General features: G+C 49.7%; 1 protein-coding gene across 10 annotated transcripts in view; it reads left to right on the forward strand.

Moving 5' to 3' along the window:
- The window catches only part of GRAMD1B (GRAM domain containing 1B), a 145,086-nt gene extending 134,491 nt beyond the window's left edge, over nt 1-10,595 (forward strand). For 9 of the 10 annotated variants that reach the window (XM_064732265.1, XM_064732268.1, XM_064732266.1 and 6 more), the window contains 5 exons: nt 274-477; nt 586-676; nt 3,430-3,537; nt 6,025-6,142; nt 7,411-10,595. In XM_064732265.1, the coding sequence (XP_064588335.1) occupies nt 274-477; nt 586-676; nt 3,430-3,537; nt 6,025-6,142; nt 7,411-7,500 (611 nt within the window). In that variant the 3' untranslated portion in view covers nt 7,501-10,595. Of the gene's footprint in view, nt 1-273; nt 478-585; nt 677-3,125; nt 3,316-3,429; nt 3,538-6,024; nt 6,143-7,410 lie in introns of those variants that run through there. The other variant, XM_064732270.1, reaches the window with a different exon arrangement.
- Nucleotides 10,596-13,309: the final 2,714 nt, after the last annotated feature.

Raw genomic sequence — 13,309 nt, forward strand, 5'->3', positions numbered from 1 at the left:
CAGAGAGGTTAAACCTTTCTGTCTCTATCAAATGCTCCCCGCTGGTGCTGCAGCGAGTGAGCTGACCAAAACAGATCAAGTATCCTTGATTGCCAGGCCTGGAGAGGAATTGTTGTGTCTGCCCTGAATGGGAGAGCCAGCTCACACTGGTTGTGGAGTTACGCACTAAAGAACTGCAAATATGTGAAAAATAGAAATCAAAAATCCTAAGGCATCACAGCAGAGGGGTTCACCCTTTCTCTCTCTCCCAAATTCTCCCCCTTGGTGCTGCAGAGAGCGAGCTGACCAAAACAGAGAGCACGTACCTGGCTGAGGTGCACAGACAATCCCCCAAAGAGAAGGTGAGCAAGCAATCCACGGTGCGGCGGCGGAAACGCGCCCACGCCCACCTGAGGGTGCCCCACCTGGAGGAGGTGCTCAGCCCCGTGACCACCCCCACGGATGAGGAGGTCGCCCATCGAATCAAGCACGTGGCAGGTGAGCAGGGGTTTGCTCACAGAGGGGAGTGTCGGGGTTGTTGGGTGGGTAGAGGATCAGGGGTTCCTTTCCCTGTGTCCCATCCCAAATGCATCCCCGTCTCCTCAGGTTCCACTCAGACACGGCACATCCCTGAGGAGAGCCCCAGTGGCTTCCACCTGCAGAGCGTCTCCAAGCTGCTCCTTGTCATCAGCTTTGTGTAAGTGAGGATTTTTTTCTGCTCTCCTCCCCAGCCAGCATTAAACACCTTTGGTTTATCTCCTGGAGTTCTGTGTTCCCTTCTCTCCTTTCCCCTGGGATTTGCCCTTGTTTTAGCCAAACTCTGATCTGGGAGTCCTGAAGGCAGGGCTGGGACCTGTCTGGGACAGAGGCAGCTGTGCAAGGAGAGAAATCAATACCTACAAGAGAAGAAATCCAACAAGTATAAGCATTTTATTTATTTATTTTTACATCTTATTATTATTATCTTTACATCTCATTGTTATTACTTTCACATCTTATTATTTATTTATTTTTACATCTTATTTCTTATTACATCTTTTACATTTTATTTATTTATTTTTACATCAGGGATGATTTTAATGACACATAGAAACTCTGTGTGTGGGGGGAGTAATTTAAAAGAAGTGATTTAATTGCTGACACGCCAGCTGCTGTGAGGGACAATGTGCAGAGCTCTCTGGGAGTCACTGGGCTCAGTCTCTGTGAGGATTCTGTCATATTTGGTCAGGCAAAACCTTTTCATGTCTGGTGCTGGGCAGTGATTTTGATGAGGGGCACAGCCAGAAAGCAGCTGGACCCTTGGGAGATGATTTCTGCACAATGAGTAAAGAAGCAGCTGAAGCAGGAGGGATTGCTGTGATTTCATCAGCTCAGCAGCAGGAATTGTTTGGTTTGGGTTTTTCCTGCCACACCTTTCAGGATTGGTGGGCTTGGACTGGGATGTGCTGTCCAAGTGAGCTGGGAGTGGGCTCCTCACGTCCCTGTAACTCAATTTAATACCCAAACTCACTGTTTAATACCCAGACTCACTGTTTTTATTGTTCCTTTGCCCTTGGGCTCACACCAGGCTTCATTTGGTGCTGCAGTGCTCCCTGGGCAGCACTGTGGGGCAGAACACCTAAAGCAATGATCCAGGCTTTTCTGACTTGGGCTCAGCTTTTCCTTAAGCTCCACCTGCCTTTCAGAGAGCTGGGGAGAAGCTGGGATTTCAGGGCTGAAATGGAGCTCAAGTTGAGCTCCTTTCTGTGTTCCCTGGTCCCAGAGGGGGCACAGATGCAGAGGTAATGATAAATGAGGTGGTGTCGGTGCTGCCATGATAAGAACATAGCACAGAGGTACCCAAGCTTTGTGCTGAGCTCCTGACAGCTTCACTTGGGTCACAGAGCCCTCTGTGGTGTTTCCAGAATATTCCTCTGGCCCTTTGCCATCCTCCTGACTGAACTGGTCATAGTGGGCCATTCTTCCAGCAAAATAACTGCACTATGCAGAGCCAGGCACCAGGCTGGCGTTTGGGAATCTCTCCCTGGGCAGGAGCAGAAATGTGGGGGAGAGAGGAGCTGGGCAGGGCATGGCTGGGGGTGTTCCCAGTGCTGGGGTGGGATTGGGGAAGGCAGGATGTGAGCACTCTGTGTGTTGTGGTGGAGTTTGCAGGGGTCCCAGGATGAGGGAAGAGATGAGGATCTGACTCCATGTTTCAGAAGGCTGATTTATTATTTTATGATATATATTATATTAAAGGAAAATGATTTATTAAAACTATACTAAAAGAACAGAAGAAAGGATTTCATCAGAAGGCTAGAAAGGAATAGAAAAGAAAAAGAATGATAAGAAAAGCTCCTGACTCTCAGAGAGTCCAAGCCAGCTGGACTGTGATTGGCCATTAATTAAAAACAACCACATGAGACAAATCAAATATGGACCTGTTGCATTCCACAGCAGCAGATAATTATTGTTTTTCTTTTCCTCTGAAGCTTCTCAGGAGAAAAATCCTGGCAAAGGGATTTTTCAGAAAATGTGATGGGGACAGTGTGTGTGTGTCAGTGCCTCACTGGAATGGAGAAATCTGGATGTGAGCACTGTGTGTGTGACAATATCTCACTGGGAAGGCTGGATGTGAACAGTGTGTGTGTGTCAGTGCCTCACTGGAATGGGGAAGGCTGGATGTGAGCACTGTGAGTGTGTCAGTGCCTGCTCTGGGGATGGGGAAGGCTGGATGTGAGCTCTGTGAGTGTGTCAGTGCCTCACTGGAATGGGGAAGGCTGGATGTGAGCACTGTGAGTGTGTCAGTGCCTCATAGGGAAGGCTGGATGTGAGCACTGTGAGTGTGTCAGTGCCTCACTGGAATGGGGAAGGCTGGATGTGAGCTCTGTGAGTGTGTCAGTGCCTCACTGGAATGGGGAAGGCTGGATGTGAGCACTGTGAGTGTGTCAGTGCCTGCACAGCCACCTGCTGTCCCCAGGAGCTCAGCTGTGCTGAGGGAGCTTCACCAGCAGTGCAGGCTCACGGATCCCTGTCTGTCCTTCCTGCCTCTCTCCCCTCTGCTCCTTTCCCCTGCGCTGTCTGAGCCTCCCCCTCCCAGCCCAGTTTGTGTCTCTCTGTTTCTAACCTGCAGCTGCTCCGTCTTTTCTCTTCCCTGCTCCCATTAGGATCTGTTTCAGGTACTGTCTCTCTCTTTTTTTACCTCTTTACTCTCCCATCTCCCTCCCTTTCTCTGCATTCCGCACATCCACTCACCCAGCCTGTTCTGTCTGTCTGTCTGTCTGTCCTCCTGGCTCTCACATTTCTTCCACGAGGTGAAGTTTGGGCTGCTCACTCAGATTAAATCCCCACTCACAGCATGGACTGAGCTCAGACACCTTCCTCAGGGCTGGGTGTTGTCCCAGGTGCTCCTGGCAGGCAGTTTGGCTGTGAGATGCTCCTGAAGTGGATATTTTCTTGTTTTCTCTGCAGTCTGGTGCTGCTGGTCATTCTCAACATGATGCTGTTCTACAAGCTCTGGATGTTGGAGTACACCACGCAGACGCTGACGGCGTGGCAGGGCCTGAGGCTGCAGGAGAGGTACAGCCACCCCTGCTGGGGCTCCCCTTGGGGTTTGGGGGTGTCAGGGGCTTCCCTGTCACACCAGAGCTCTGGGCTCTCACTTTTGTGTGAAACAGGTGAAGCTGAAGTGTGCATTCCCCCTGTGTGCATTTCCCTGTGTGTGCATTTCCCCCTGTGTGCATTTCCCTGTGTGCATTTCCCTGTGTGCATTTCCCCCTGTGTGCATTTCCATGTGTGCATTTCCTCCGTGTGCATTTCCCTGTGTGCATTTCCCTGTGTGCATTTCCTGTGTGCATTTCCCTGTGTGCATTTCCCTGTGAGCATTTCCCTGTGTGCATTTCCCTGTGTGCATTCTGTTTCCCTGTGTGCATTCTTCACTCAGTGTGCATTTCCCCTGTGTGCTCCCATTTGCCCCTGTGTGCATTCCCCTGTGTGCATTCCCCTGTGTGCATTTCCCTGTGTGCATTCCCCCTGTGTGCATTTCCCTTTTGTTGGCATTTCCCATCCGTGTGCATTCCCCATTCCGTGATTTGTGCATTTCCCCTGTGTGCATTTCCCTGTGTGCATTTCCCTGTGTGCATTTCCTGTGTGCATTTCCCATGTGTGCATTTCCCTGTGTGCATTTCCGTGTGCATTCCCCTGTGTGCATTTTCATCCCTGTGTGCATTCCCCCTGTGTGCATTTCCCCCTGTTTTGAAATCTTCCCTGTTGTGCATTTTCCCCTGAAAGTGCTATTTCCCTTGTGCATTTCCCTGTTTAGATCTCTTGTTTGCATCCCTGTGTGCTCCTGTGTGATTTTACTCTCGTGTGATTTCTATTGCATTTCTGTATTCATTTTGTTCATTTCCCCTGTGTGCATTTCCCTGTGTGCATTTCCTCCGTGTGCATTTCCCTGTGTGCATTTCCCCCTGTGTGCATTTCCCTGTGTGCATTTCCCCCTGTGTGCATTTCCCCGTGTGCATTTCCCTGTGTGCATTTCCTGTGTGCATTTCCCCCCGTGTGCATTTCCCTGTGTGCATTTCCCTGTGTGCATTTCCCTGTGTGCATTTCCCTGTGTGCATTTCCCTGTGTGCATTTCCCTGTGTGCATTTCCCCGTGTGCATTTCCCTGTGTGCATTTCCCTGTGTGCATTTCCTGTGTGCATTTCCCCCTTTGTGCATTCCCCTGTGTGCATTTCCCTGTGTGCATTTCCTCCGTGTGCATTTCCCTGTGTGCATTTCCCTGTGTGCATTTCCCCTGTGTGCATTCCCCCTGTGTGCATCCCCCTGTGTGCATTCCCCTGTGTGCATCCCCCTGTGTGCATTTCCCTGTGTGCATTTCCCTGTGTGCATTTCCCTGTGTGCATTTCCCTGTGTGCATTCCCCTGTGTGCATTTCCCTGTGTGCATTTCCCTGTGTGCATTTCCTGTGTGCATTTCCCTGTGTGCATTTCCCCCTGTGTGCATTTCCCTGTGTGCATTTCCCTGTGTGCATTTCCCTGTGTGCATTTCCCCCTCTGTGCATTCCCCCTGTGTGCATTTTCCCCCTGTGTTGGAATTTCTTGCCCTATTTGTGCCATTTCTCCTCCTTAGGAAAGGGAATTACTATCTTCCCCATAGCAACCCTGCTATTTCCACACAGATACTTTATAGATCCTTTTGATTTTATCTTTCTCTGGTGCTCTTGGTGATCTTTAGACTACTACAGTAGTTTAGTATTTATTAGTATTTAAGTATTAGTATTAGTATTTAATATTTAATAGTGTTACATCCTGGTTGCACAGTGAGATGTGCAAGTGCTGGATTGGGTCACATTTTCAGTTCATTGTCCCTCTGCAAGCCCTGAATGGATCAGGAGGAGCTGGACAGTGATGTTGTCTGGTAGATAAATTTGAGACTGATGAAAGACCTGCATTCAAGTTATCTTATGTATCCATATCTATACATTATATCTATACCTGCACATCCAGAGGGGCTGGGAACAAACCCTGAGAGGAACCCTGAGGGAGCTGGGGGTGCTCAGCCTGGAGAAAAGGAGACTCAGGGCTGCCCCCATCACTCTCACAGCTCCTGAAAGGTGCCTGTGCTCAGCTGGGGCTGGGCTCTTTCTCCAGAGCACACAGCCTCCAGCTGCACCAAGGGAAATACAGGCTGGATATCAGGGAAAAGGTTTTTACAGAAAGAGTGATAAAGTTCTGGAATGTTCTGCCCAGGGAGGTGGTGCAGTCACCATGCCTGAGTGTAAATTCTGTACTTACATACTATTGTAGTAGTCTAAAAATCACCAAGAGCACCAGAGAAAGAGAAAATCAGAAAAGATAAAATCAAAAGTATAAAAAGATAAAATCAAAAGTTTAAAACAAGCCTGGACGTGGCACTGGGTGCCAGGGTTGAGTTGAGGTGTTGGGGCTGGGTTGGACTCGATGATCTTGAAGGCCTCTTCCAACCTGGTGATTCTGTGATTGTGTGCAAGAGAAATCTCTGCACAAAGTGGGATTTTCTGAGCCTTGCCTGTGTTTTTGTGGCAGGTTACCCCAGTCTCAGACAGAGTGGGCCCAGTTGCTGGAGTCCCAGCAGAAGTACCACGACTCCGAGCTGCAGAAATGGCGCGAGATCATCAAATCCTCCGTGATGCTCCTGGACCAGGTGAGGCTGCCCAGCTGCAGGCAGGGCTGTGCCCAGGCTGTCCCTGTGTCCTCCCAGTGCTGCCCCCCATCCTTCAGCACCTCCTGCTGCCCCCACAGCCCCTCAGGTGTGCCAGCTCCTTTAGACCCATCTCCTGCTGCTGGTGGGTGCCACAGGGCTGTCAGGGGGCCAGGGCTGCTCTGTCCCATCAGAGGGGTCCATGCACAGCAGGGAGAGAACCCTGCAGGGCCAAAAACCTCATGTGGGCACTTCTGGTATCTAATCTGCCATCCCAGTTTGGAGAGCAAACTGGTTTGAGCTGAACCCTGGATTTGTGTGCAGCTTTCAGGGAGGAAGGGGACGAAAATCTCATAGCGTGAGTCCAGGAATTTCAGTTGTGCTTCCTAAAAAGCACACAGGGCTGCTGAGAGCATCTTCCTTATAAATCCAGGAATTTCAAGTTGTGCTTCCTAAAAAGTACAAAGGCTGCTGAAAACACAGCCAGAAATGAGAGCTGCTTCCTCATAAGTGCAGAAATTTCAGGGTGTGCTCCCTAAAAAGCACACAGGGCTGCTGAGAGCAGCTTTGTTATAAATCCAGGAATTTCAGGGTTTGCTTCCTAAAAAGCACACAGGGCTGCTGAGAGCTGCTTCCTTATAAGCCCAGGAATTTCAGGGTGTGCTCCCTAAAAAGCACACAGGACTGCTGAAAACACAGTGCAGAAATGAGAGCTGCTCCCTCATAAGTCTGGGAATTTTGGGGTGTGCTCCCTAAAAAACACACAGGGCTGCAGAGAGCAGCTTTGTTATTATAAATCCAGGAATTTCAGGGTATGATCCCTAAAAAACACACAGGGCTGCTGAAAATACAGTCCAGAAATGAGAAGTTCCTCACAAGTCCCTAAATCTGAGCTGCTTTCCCCTGAGAGAGAATTTAGGGAATGCTAATCCATGTCCTTATCAGACAGTTCCAGCAGCTCACCTGGGTGTAGATAAGGACAAATTTGAGCCTCTTTGGCTCCTCAGCACTGTCCTGGTTGGTCACAAAGCAGTTTATTCTTAACCTCTTAATTCTGCTCACCCCTTCTGGAAAATGGTGCCTCACATTCCCTGTTCCAGCCCTGATTCTCCTCCCCTCAGTTTGGGGTTTTAAATGGGCCTGACTCCCACTCCCAAAATCACAATTATGGTATCCATACTAGGAAAAAAAAAGAAAAAAAAAGGAAAAGGAAATTCCCAAGTTTTCTTCTCCAGGGTAGCACCACAATGGAGAAATCTCTTGTTTTGCAGATGAAGGATTCTCTAATAAACCTCCAGAATGGAATCGGGTCCAGGGACTTCGGGTCAGATCCAGAGGAGAAAAGGAAACGTTTCCATTGACAGGCAGGAATGCAGGAGGCCAGAGGACGGTGTGCAATATGTGTAAATAGGATATATAAATATATATATAAATATATATATATATATACAGATATAAATATATATATTATATACAGATTTTAAGAGAAAAAAAAAGAAGAAAAAAACCAAGAAAAAAAAAAAGCCTAAAGAGGGGAAGGAGTGACCTCCAACACTGGCTGAACTGGAGGGGCTCTGGGAGTGTGGGGTGTGTGTGTGAGGGAGGGCTGTGCTCTCCCAGCACTGGGGTGTGCTTAGGGCAGTGCCCAGCTCTGCTCCCTGGGCCCGTGCACTGCTCCTCTGTAATATTGCTGTCTGTCTGTCTGTCTGTTCTGTTTCTGTTGTCTCAAAGGGAAGCATCAGTGTGAGTGCCCCCCATCCCCTCCCTGTGCATGGAGCTCCCTGCTTTGCTCTGCTGTCCCCCAAGGGGACACTGTCACCCCCTCACCTGCTGGCACACGGGGTTGGCAATGCTGCCAACCCTGGCAAAGCTGCTTTGGAGAGGAGGGGCAGCTGCTGTGGCTCTCTGGAGATTTTGGAATTTGCTGTCAGGCTGGCTCAGAGAGCAGAGCACAGAGCTGCAATCCCTTCCACAACGCCCCTGTGCTGCTCCTGCCCCCCAGGTGGGTGTGACAGTGTGACAGTGTGACAGTGTGACAGTGTGACAGTGTCCCCTTTACCTGTGCTCTGCCACCCCTGGGCTGCAGGTCTGCATCGGTGCTGGAATCACCACCCAGATTTAAACACAAAACCAAAATTAGGATGGATTTGCACACACTCCCACCACCCAGCTCAGCAAATCCCTCTGCTGTTTGTTCACCCAGCCCTTGTCTTGTTAAATCTGTGGGGAAAAAAAAGGGGGGAAAAGCAACAGCTTCCTTTCCTGGATAAATTCACATAATTGTATCTATGCAGCAACAGCCATCACTGTGCATATTTATGTGATTGCATCTGTGGAGCAAATCTTCCAGAAATCCAGGAGAGGTCAGGAAGGGCCACAGGGAGCAAGGGAGGGCAGGAAAAAGGGCCCATCAGAGGGTGGCAGGGCAGAGCTGGCTGTGAGGCACACACCCCAGCCCTGGAGGGCAGCCAGGTGCTGGAGCTGCACTCACAAACAGCCAAATGTGCATTTTGTGCTCTTCTGGGGCAGAATTCCAGACTCCATTAGCAGCCAGGTGGGGAAGAGGGGCAGCTTGGCTGTGTGTGCAAAGCTCAAACTCCTCTGGGACTGCAGTGGGGGTCAGGCTGATTCTTGGAGGGTTTAATAAAGGATTTGGCCTCTTCCCCAGCCAGGTGGATGAGGGGGATGTGAATCCAGCTTTGTCCAACTGGGATTTTTCCACCTTCTGAGTGGCAGGAGGGAGGCAGCTGCACATCCCCTGTTTGGAAATGGTGCAGGTGTGACTCCTCCAGTTAAATGATGAATAACTGGTCTCACACCATTCTGTAGCACAGAATATCCTCAGTGCAGCCTGAGGAAAACCCTCCAAGCTCCCCCTTCCCAATGGATGCAGGAGTAACCTGATGATTCCTCCCCATGCCCCCACACCAGATCCCATGTGCAGGAGCATGGATGGAGCCAGCCCATCAAAAGGACATTTCAGACTGTGAAAGCAAGCTCCAGCTGGGGAAAACCAGACAGTAATGGCTATTTATGACTATTTATTTAATTTAATGCTGCTGACTACTGTACTGCTCCCTGGCTTTTCTCCCAGGGAGGCTGCTGAAATGGCTGCTGTACCATGAAATTGAGGTGCTAGGGCCTGGGGAGGGATTTCTGGGGCTCATTTTCCCCACTGTGACTTGCCAGACTGCCCCAGAGTCCCCCTTTCCCCTCTAACCCACTCCCACAATTACCAAGCACACAGGATCCCCCTGCTGCTGGGATTTCCCTCTGCTAGAATTGAATTCCAAGCTCCAAGCAGGAGACACAGAGGAAGCTCTGGGATCCAGGAGAGAGCACACTGTGAAAGGGGAACCTGGAATGGGGGGGTCTCCTCCACCTGGAGACAGAGAAATCATGGATAAATGCTGCTGATCAGTGTTTGCTGCTCACATCCTCTCTGTTAGGGAGGCAAGGAATCCTTGTTCTCACCCTAAATCCTTCCTCCTGTGCAGATTTCCACTGCAGGCTCAGGATGTTCCCTCAGACTGGGCTCCAGAGACAGAACTATTTAAAATCACTGTTTAAAATCACTGTTAAAAATCACTGTTAAAGCTCTGTTAATCAGGCCAGGCAGCTGTAGCAATCCCAACACTGACATTTGTCCTACCTGCTCATTAAAATGGGTTTTTTTAATTGTTTGACACTCAGCAATGTGAAATCCTTCAGTGAGAACACAAGGGCAACAAGCAGGACCTGTCCTTCACACTGAGGGAGGTTTCTCTTTGGGGCTTTAGGGATTTCAGTTTTTTCCAGTTACTTCTTTTTCCCACTTGGCAGCCTTGGAGTTGGATGGGATTCACAATCTTGTTTTGCCTCTTAATCTCTCACAGTAGTGATAAAAAGGGGAAAAGCAAGGTCTTAAAGCACTAAGGGTGAGGGTTTGAAGAAAACCTTGGAGTTTTCAGTTCCTCTGGAGAGCTGGGACAGGAATCAGCAGCCCCAGCTGAAATTAACTCCCAGGTCCATTCGTGCTGGAGCCAATTTTGGATTTAATTTGCTGGAGGGGTCAGTGACACTCTCTGGGAGTGAGAGGCCTGGCTGATGTTACAGAGGGTGCTGCTTCCCCAGCTCCCACAGCCACGCAGGGTTTGGCTTCTCCCCTTGCTCACCCACCAGAAACCCCCCTGGATTCTTTCCAGGTGCATTTCCCCTCCCAGCCTGACCCTTCCACCTGCACTGCTGTGGGGTTTGGTCTGCAGGAGCTGAACAACCACCAAAACAGCGATTTTTTATTTATTATTTTCATTTTTATAAAGGCATTTCTCTAGCCAAGCATGCACAAGCAATGCCAACAGCTTGTAGCCTAATTCCTACCAAGGAAGATGCTTTTGGTTTGATTTGCAGGATCTGAACAACCACCAAAACAGGGATTATTTTTAAATTATTTTTATTTTTTAAAAGGCATTTCCCAAGCCAACATCACAAGCATGCCAACACTGTAGCCTAATTCCTACAGAATGCTTGTTTGATTTGCAGATCTGACAACCACCGAAACAGGATTTTTAAATTATTTATTTTTTAAGCATTTCCAGCCAACAGCCAAGCAGCAACAGCTGTAGCATCTACCAGAGATGCTTTGGTTTGATTTGCAGGATCTGAACAACCACCAAAACAGGGATTATTTTTAAATTATTTTTATTTTTTAAAAGGCATTTCCCAAGCCAAACATGCACAAGCAATGCCAACAGCTTGTAGCCTAATTCCTGCTAAGGAAGATTCTTCCTGTTGGGAGAAGGGGAGCAGGAGGCTCTGATCCACCAGTTTGTGACACAAACCTTGGCACAGCCTCACCCCTGATAAATGCACACCTTATCTCGGCTTATCTTAGAGCTCTGTCAGCTGGATTTGAGTCCTGGATCAGTGCAAGCAGGCATTTCCTGAGTGGATACCAGAGGTTTCTGCCTGTGAAGCCTCTGAGGGACCAAAATCCAGGTGATTCCAGGTGGAGCTGCCCAAGGCAGGGGCAGAGAGTGAATATGGGAAAATAAAAGGCAGAGAGGCACTTGCAGTGGAAGGAGTTGCTGTGGGTTAACAGGATAATGAGGTTTTGGGTGCTCTGCACTCCAGGCACTCCTCAGTCACCAAACTGTGCTGTTGTTAGAGAGAGAAAAATGAGGCCTTTGCCGGGGTCGAGCCATTTGTCGGTGAGGGGAGACTCAGACACTCAATAGGAGTGATAAGCAAATTCCGTTTATTGAAGAGAGCATCAGACACTTATACAGCAAGTAATAAGCTTATGAATATTCTGTAAGCTAAGCAATCTATTGGTTAAACTATACCATCAACTCTTCCTCATTCATTAGGGGGGTTACATGTCTCTTTTCTCATGCCTCTTTCACTGTTTGTTATCCTACCACAGCTAGGCCCAAGGACACTGTTATCTTGCAGGTGCCGGACTTGGAATTAGCCATGGTTTTGTACTTTTCCATTTTCTAGCAGCTAAATTCCCAACATGCTGTGAGCTCAAACTGACTGATCCTGGCTTGTGTCTGAGCCCTCCCTGCCTCCCTGGAGTCCTTTGGGCGAGGAGAGGAGGGACACAAGCCTTTGCTGTCCCCTGAGCTGCCTGTGTGACACATTTACACCTCTGGCTGCTGGATCATTCTAAACCAGAAACTTTAGGCACAGGAGATGTCTCCAGTGCAGTGTGACCCTGGGCTGGCAGAGGAAAGGTCTCAGAGCACAAGGCTTTGCTGGATTTGGAGCCCTGAAGGCACAAAGCTGCCTCTGAGATAACAGGACATGTATTCCCCTCTAGGAATGCTAATCCTGGAATGCTAATCCTTGTCTTTATCAGACAGCTTCAGCAGCTCACCTGGGTGTAGATAAGGACAGATTTTCAGCCTCCTTGGCTCCTCTGCACTGTCCTGTCAGTGACATAAGAGTCTGGTCTTACCTTTATGCAACAAGGTAGAAATTTCTTCTCCAGAGAGTGGCTGGAGACACTTTTGGTCAGGGTATTTGAGGCCTTTTGTGTTTGCTCTGGTGTGCTGCAGCAGCTGTTCTCCCCAGGAGCACAGAAACAAACTCCTGATGTACAGCTGGAACTGTCTGCTTCCACATTCCACAGAAAATCAGTGTTAAAATCACTGTTTAAAGCAGCAGTGCCGGCTCAGGGGGGCAGCTCTGTCCTGTGTGCCCAGGCAGCTGCTGCCACCCCCAGCTGTTGATGGATGAGTGCTTTGTGCACTGCCTGCTCAGCTCCAAGGGGGTTTACCCATGGATCTCACTGCACAGCCCATGGCACAGCCCCCTGGGCTCTGGATTTGTCCTTTCAGCCTCAGCACCACTCAAAATACCTGGCAGGGGCTTGCTTAAAACACAGCTCAGAACAGAGACTCTGGGACCAAAGCTCCTGAGGGAAATGGCTCACAGGGCACCTGTGCCAGGGTGGTTCCTGTGCTGATTTTCCAGCCATTTCCCCACTGGATGTGCCCTGATCTCTGTGGCTCACAGAGCACCTGCGCCAGGGTGGTTCCTGTGCTGATTTTCAGTCTGTTCCCCACCAGACATGCTCTGATCTCTGTGGCTCACAGAACATCTGTACCAGGGTGATTCTGAGCTCTGTGGCTCACAGAGCACCTGCGCCAGGGTGGTTCCTGTGCTCTCTGAGCTCACAGGGCACCTGTGCCAGGGTGGTTCCTGTGCTGATTTTCCAGTCTGTTCCCCACCAGACATGCTCTGATCTCTGTGGCTCACAGAGCACCTGTACCAGGATGGTTCCTGTGCTCTCTGAGCTCACAGAACACTGCCAGAGTGGCTCCTGCGCTGATTTCCAGTCTGTTCCCCACTGGATATGTTCTGTGTCTCACAGAACATCTGTACCAGGGTGGTTCCTGTGCTCTCTGAGCTCTGTGGCTCACAGAACACCTGTGCCAGGGTGGTTCTTGTGCTGATTTTCAGTCTGTTCCCCACCGGACACGCTGTGATCTCTGTGCTCTGCGGTCTCTCCAGCACGAGTCTCTCTGTGCCATAAATCCTCTCTTTTCCCAGATGTGCACGCTGGCCAAACACTCTCGTGTCTTGGGTGACTGTGATCGAGGCCATTCCCTGATCTTGGCAGCCAGCATGGGCTTCTCTCAGCATGGATCCATGGCATGCCGTGCCCCCCTCCTCTCCCACACG

The sequence above is a fragment of the Zonotrichia leucophrys genome, chromosome 24 (assembly GCF_028769735.1).
Source record: "Zonotrichia leucophrys gambelii isolate GWCS_2022_RI chromosome 24, RI_Zleu_2.0, whole genome shotgun sequence".
Classification (NCBI taxonomy): domain Eukaryota; kingdom Metazoa; phylum Chordata; class Aves; order Passeriformes; family Passerellidae; genus Zonotrichia; species Zonotrichia leucophrys.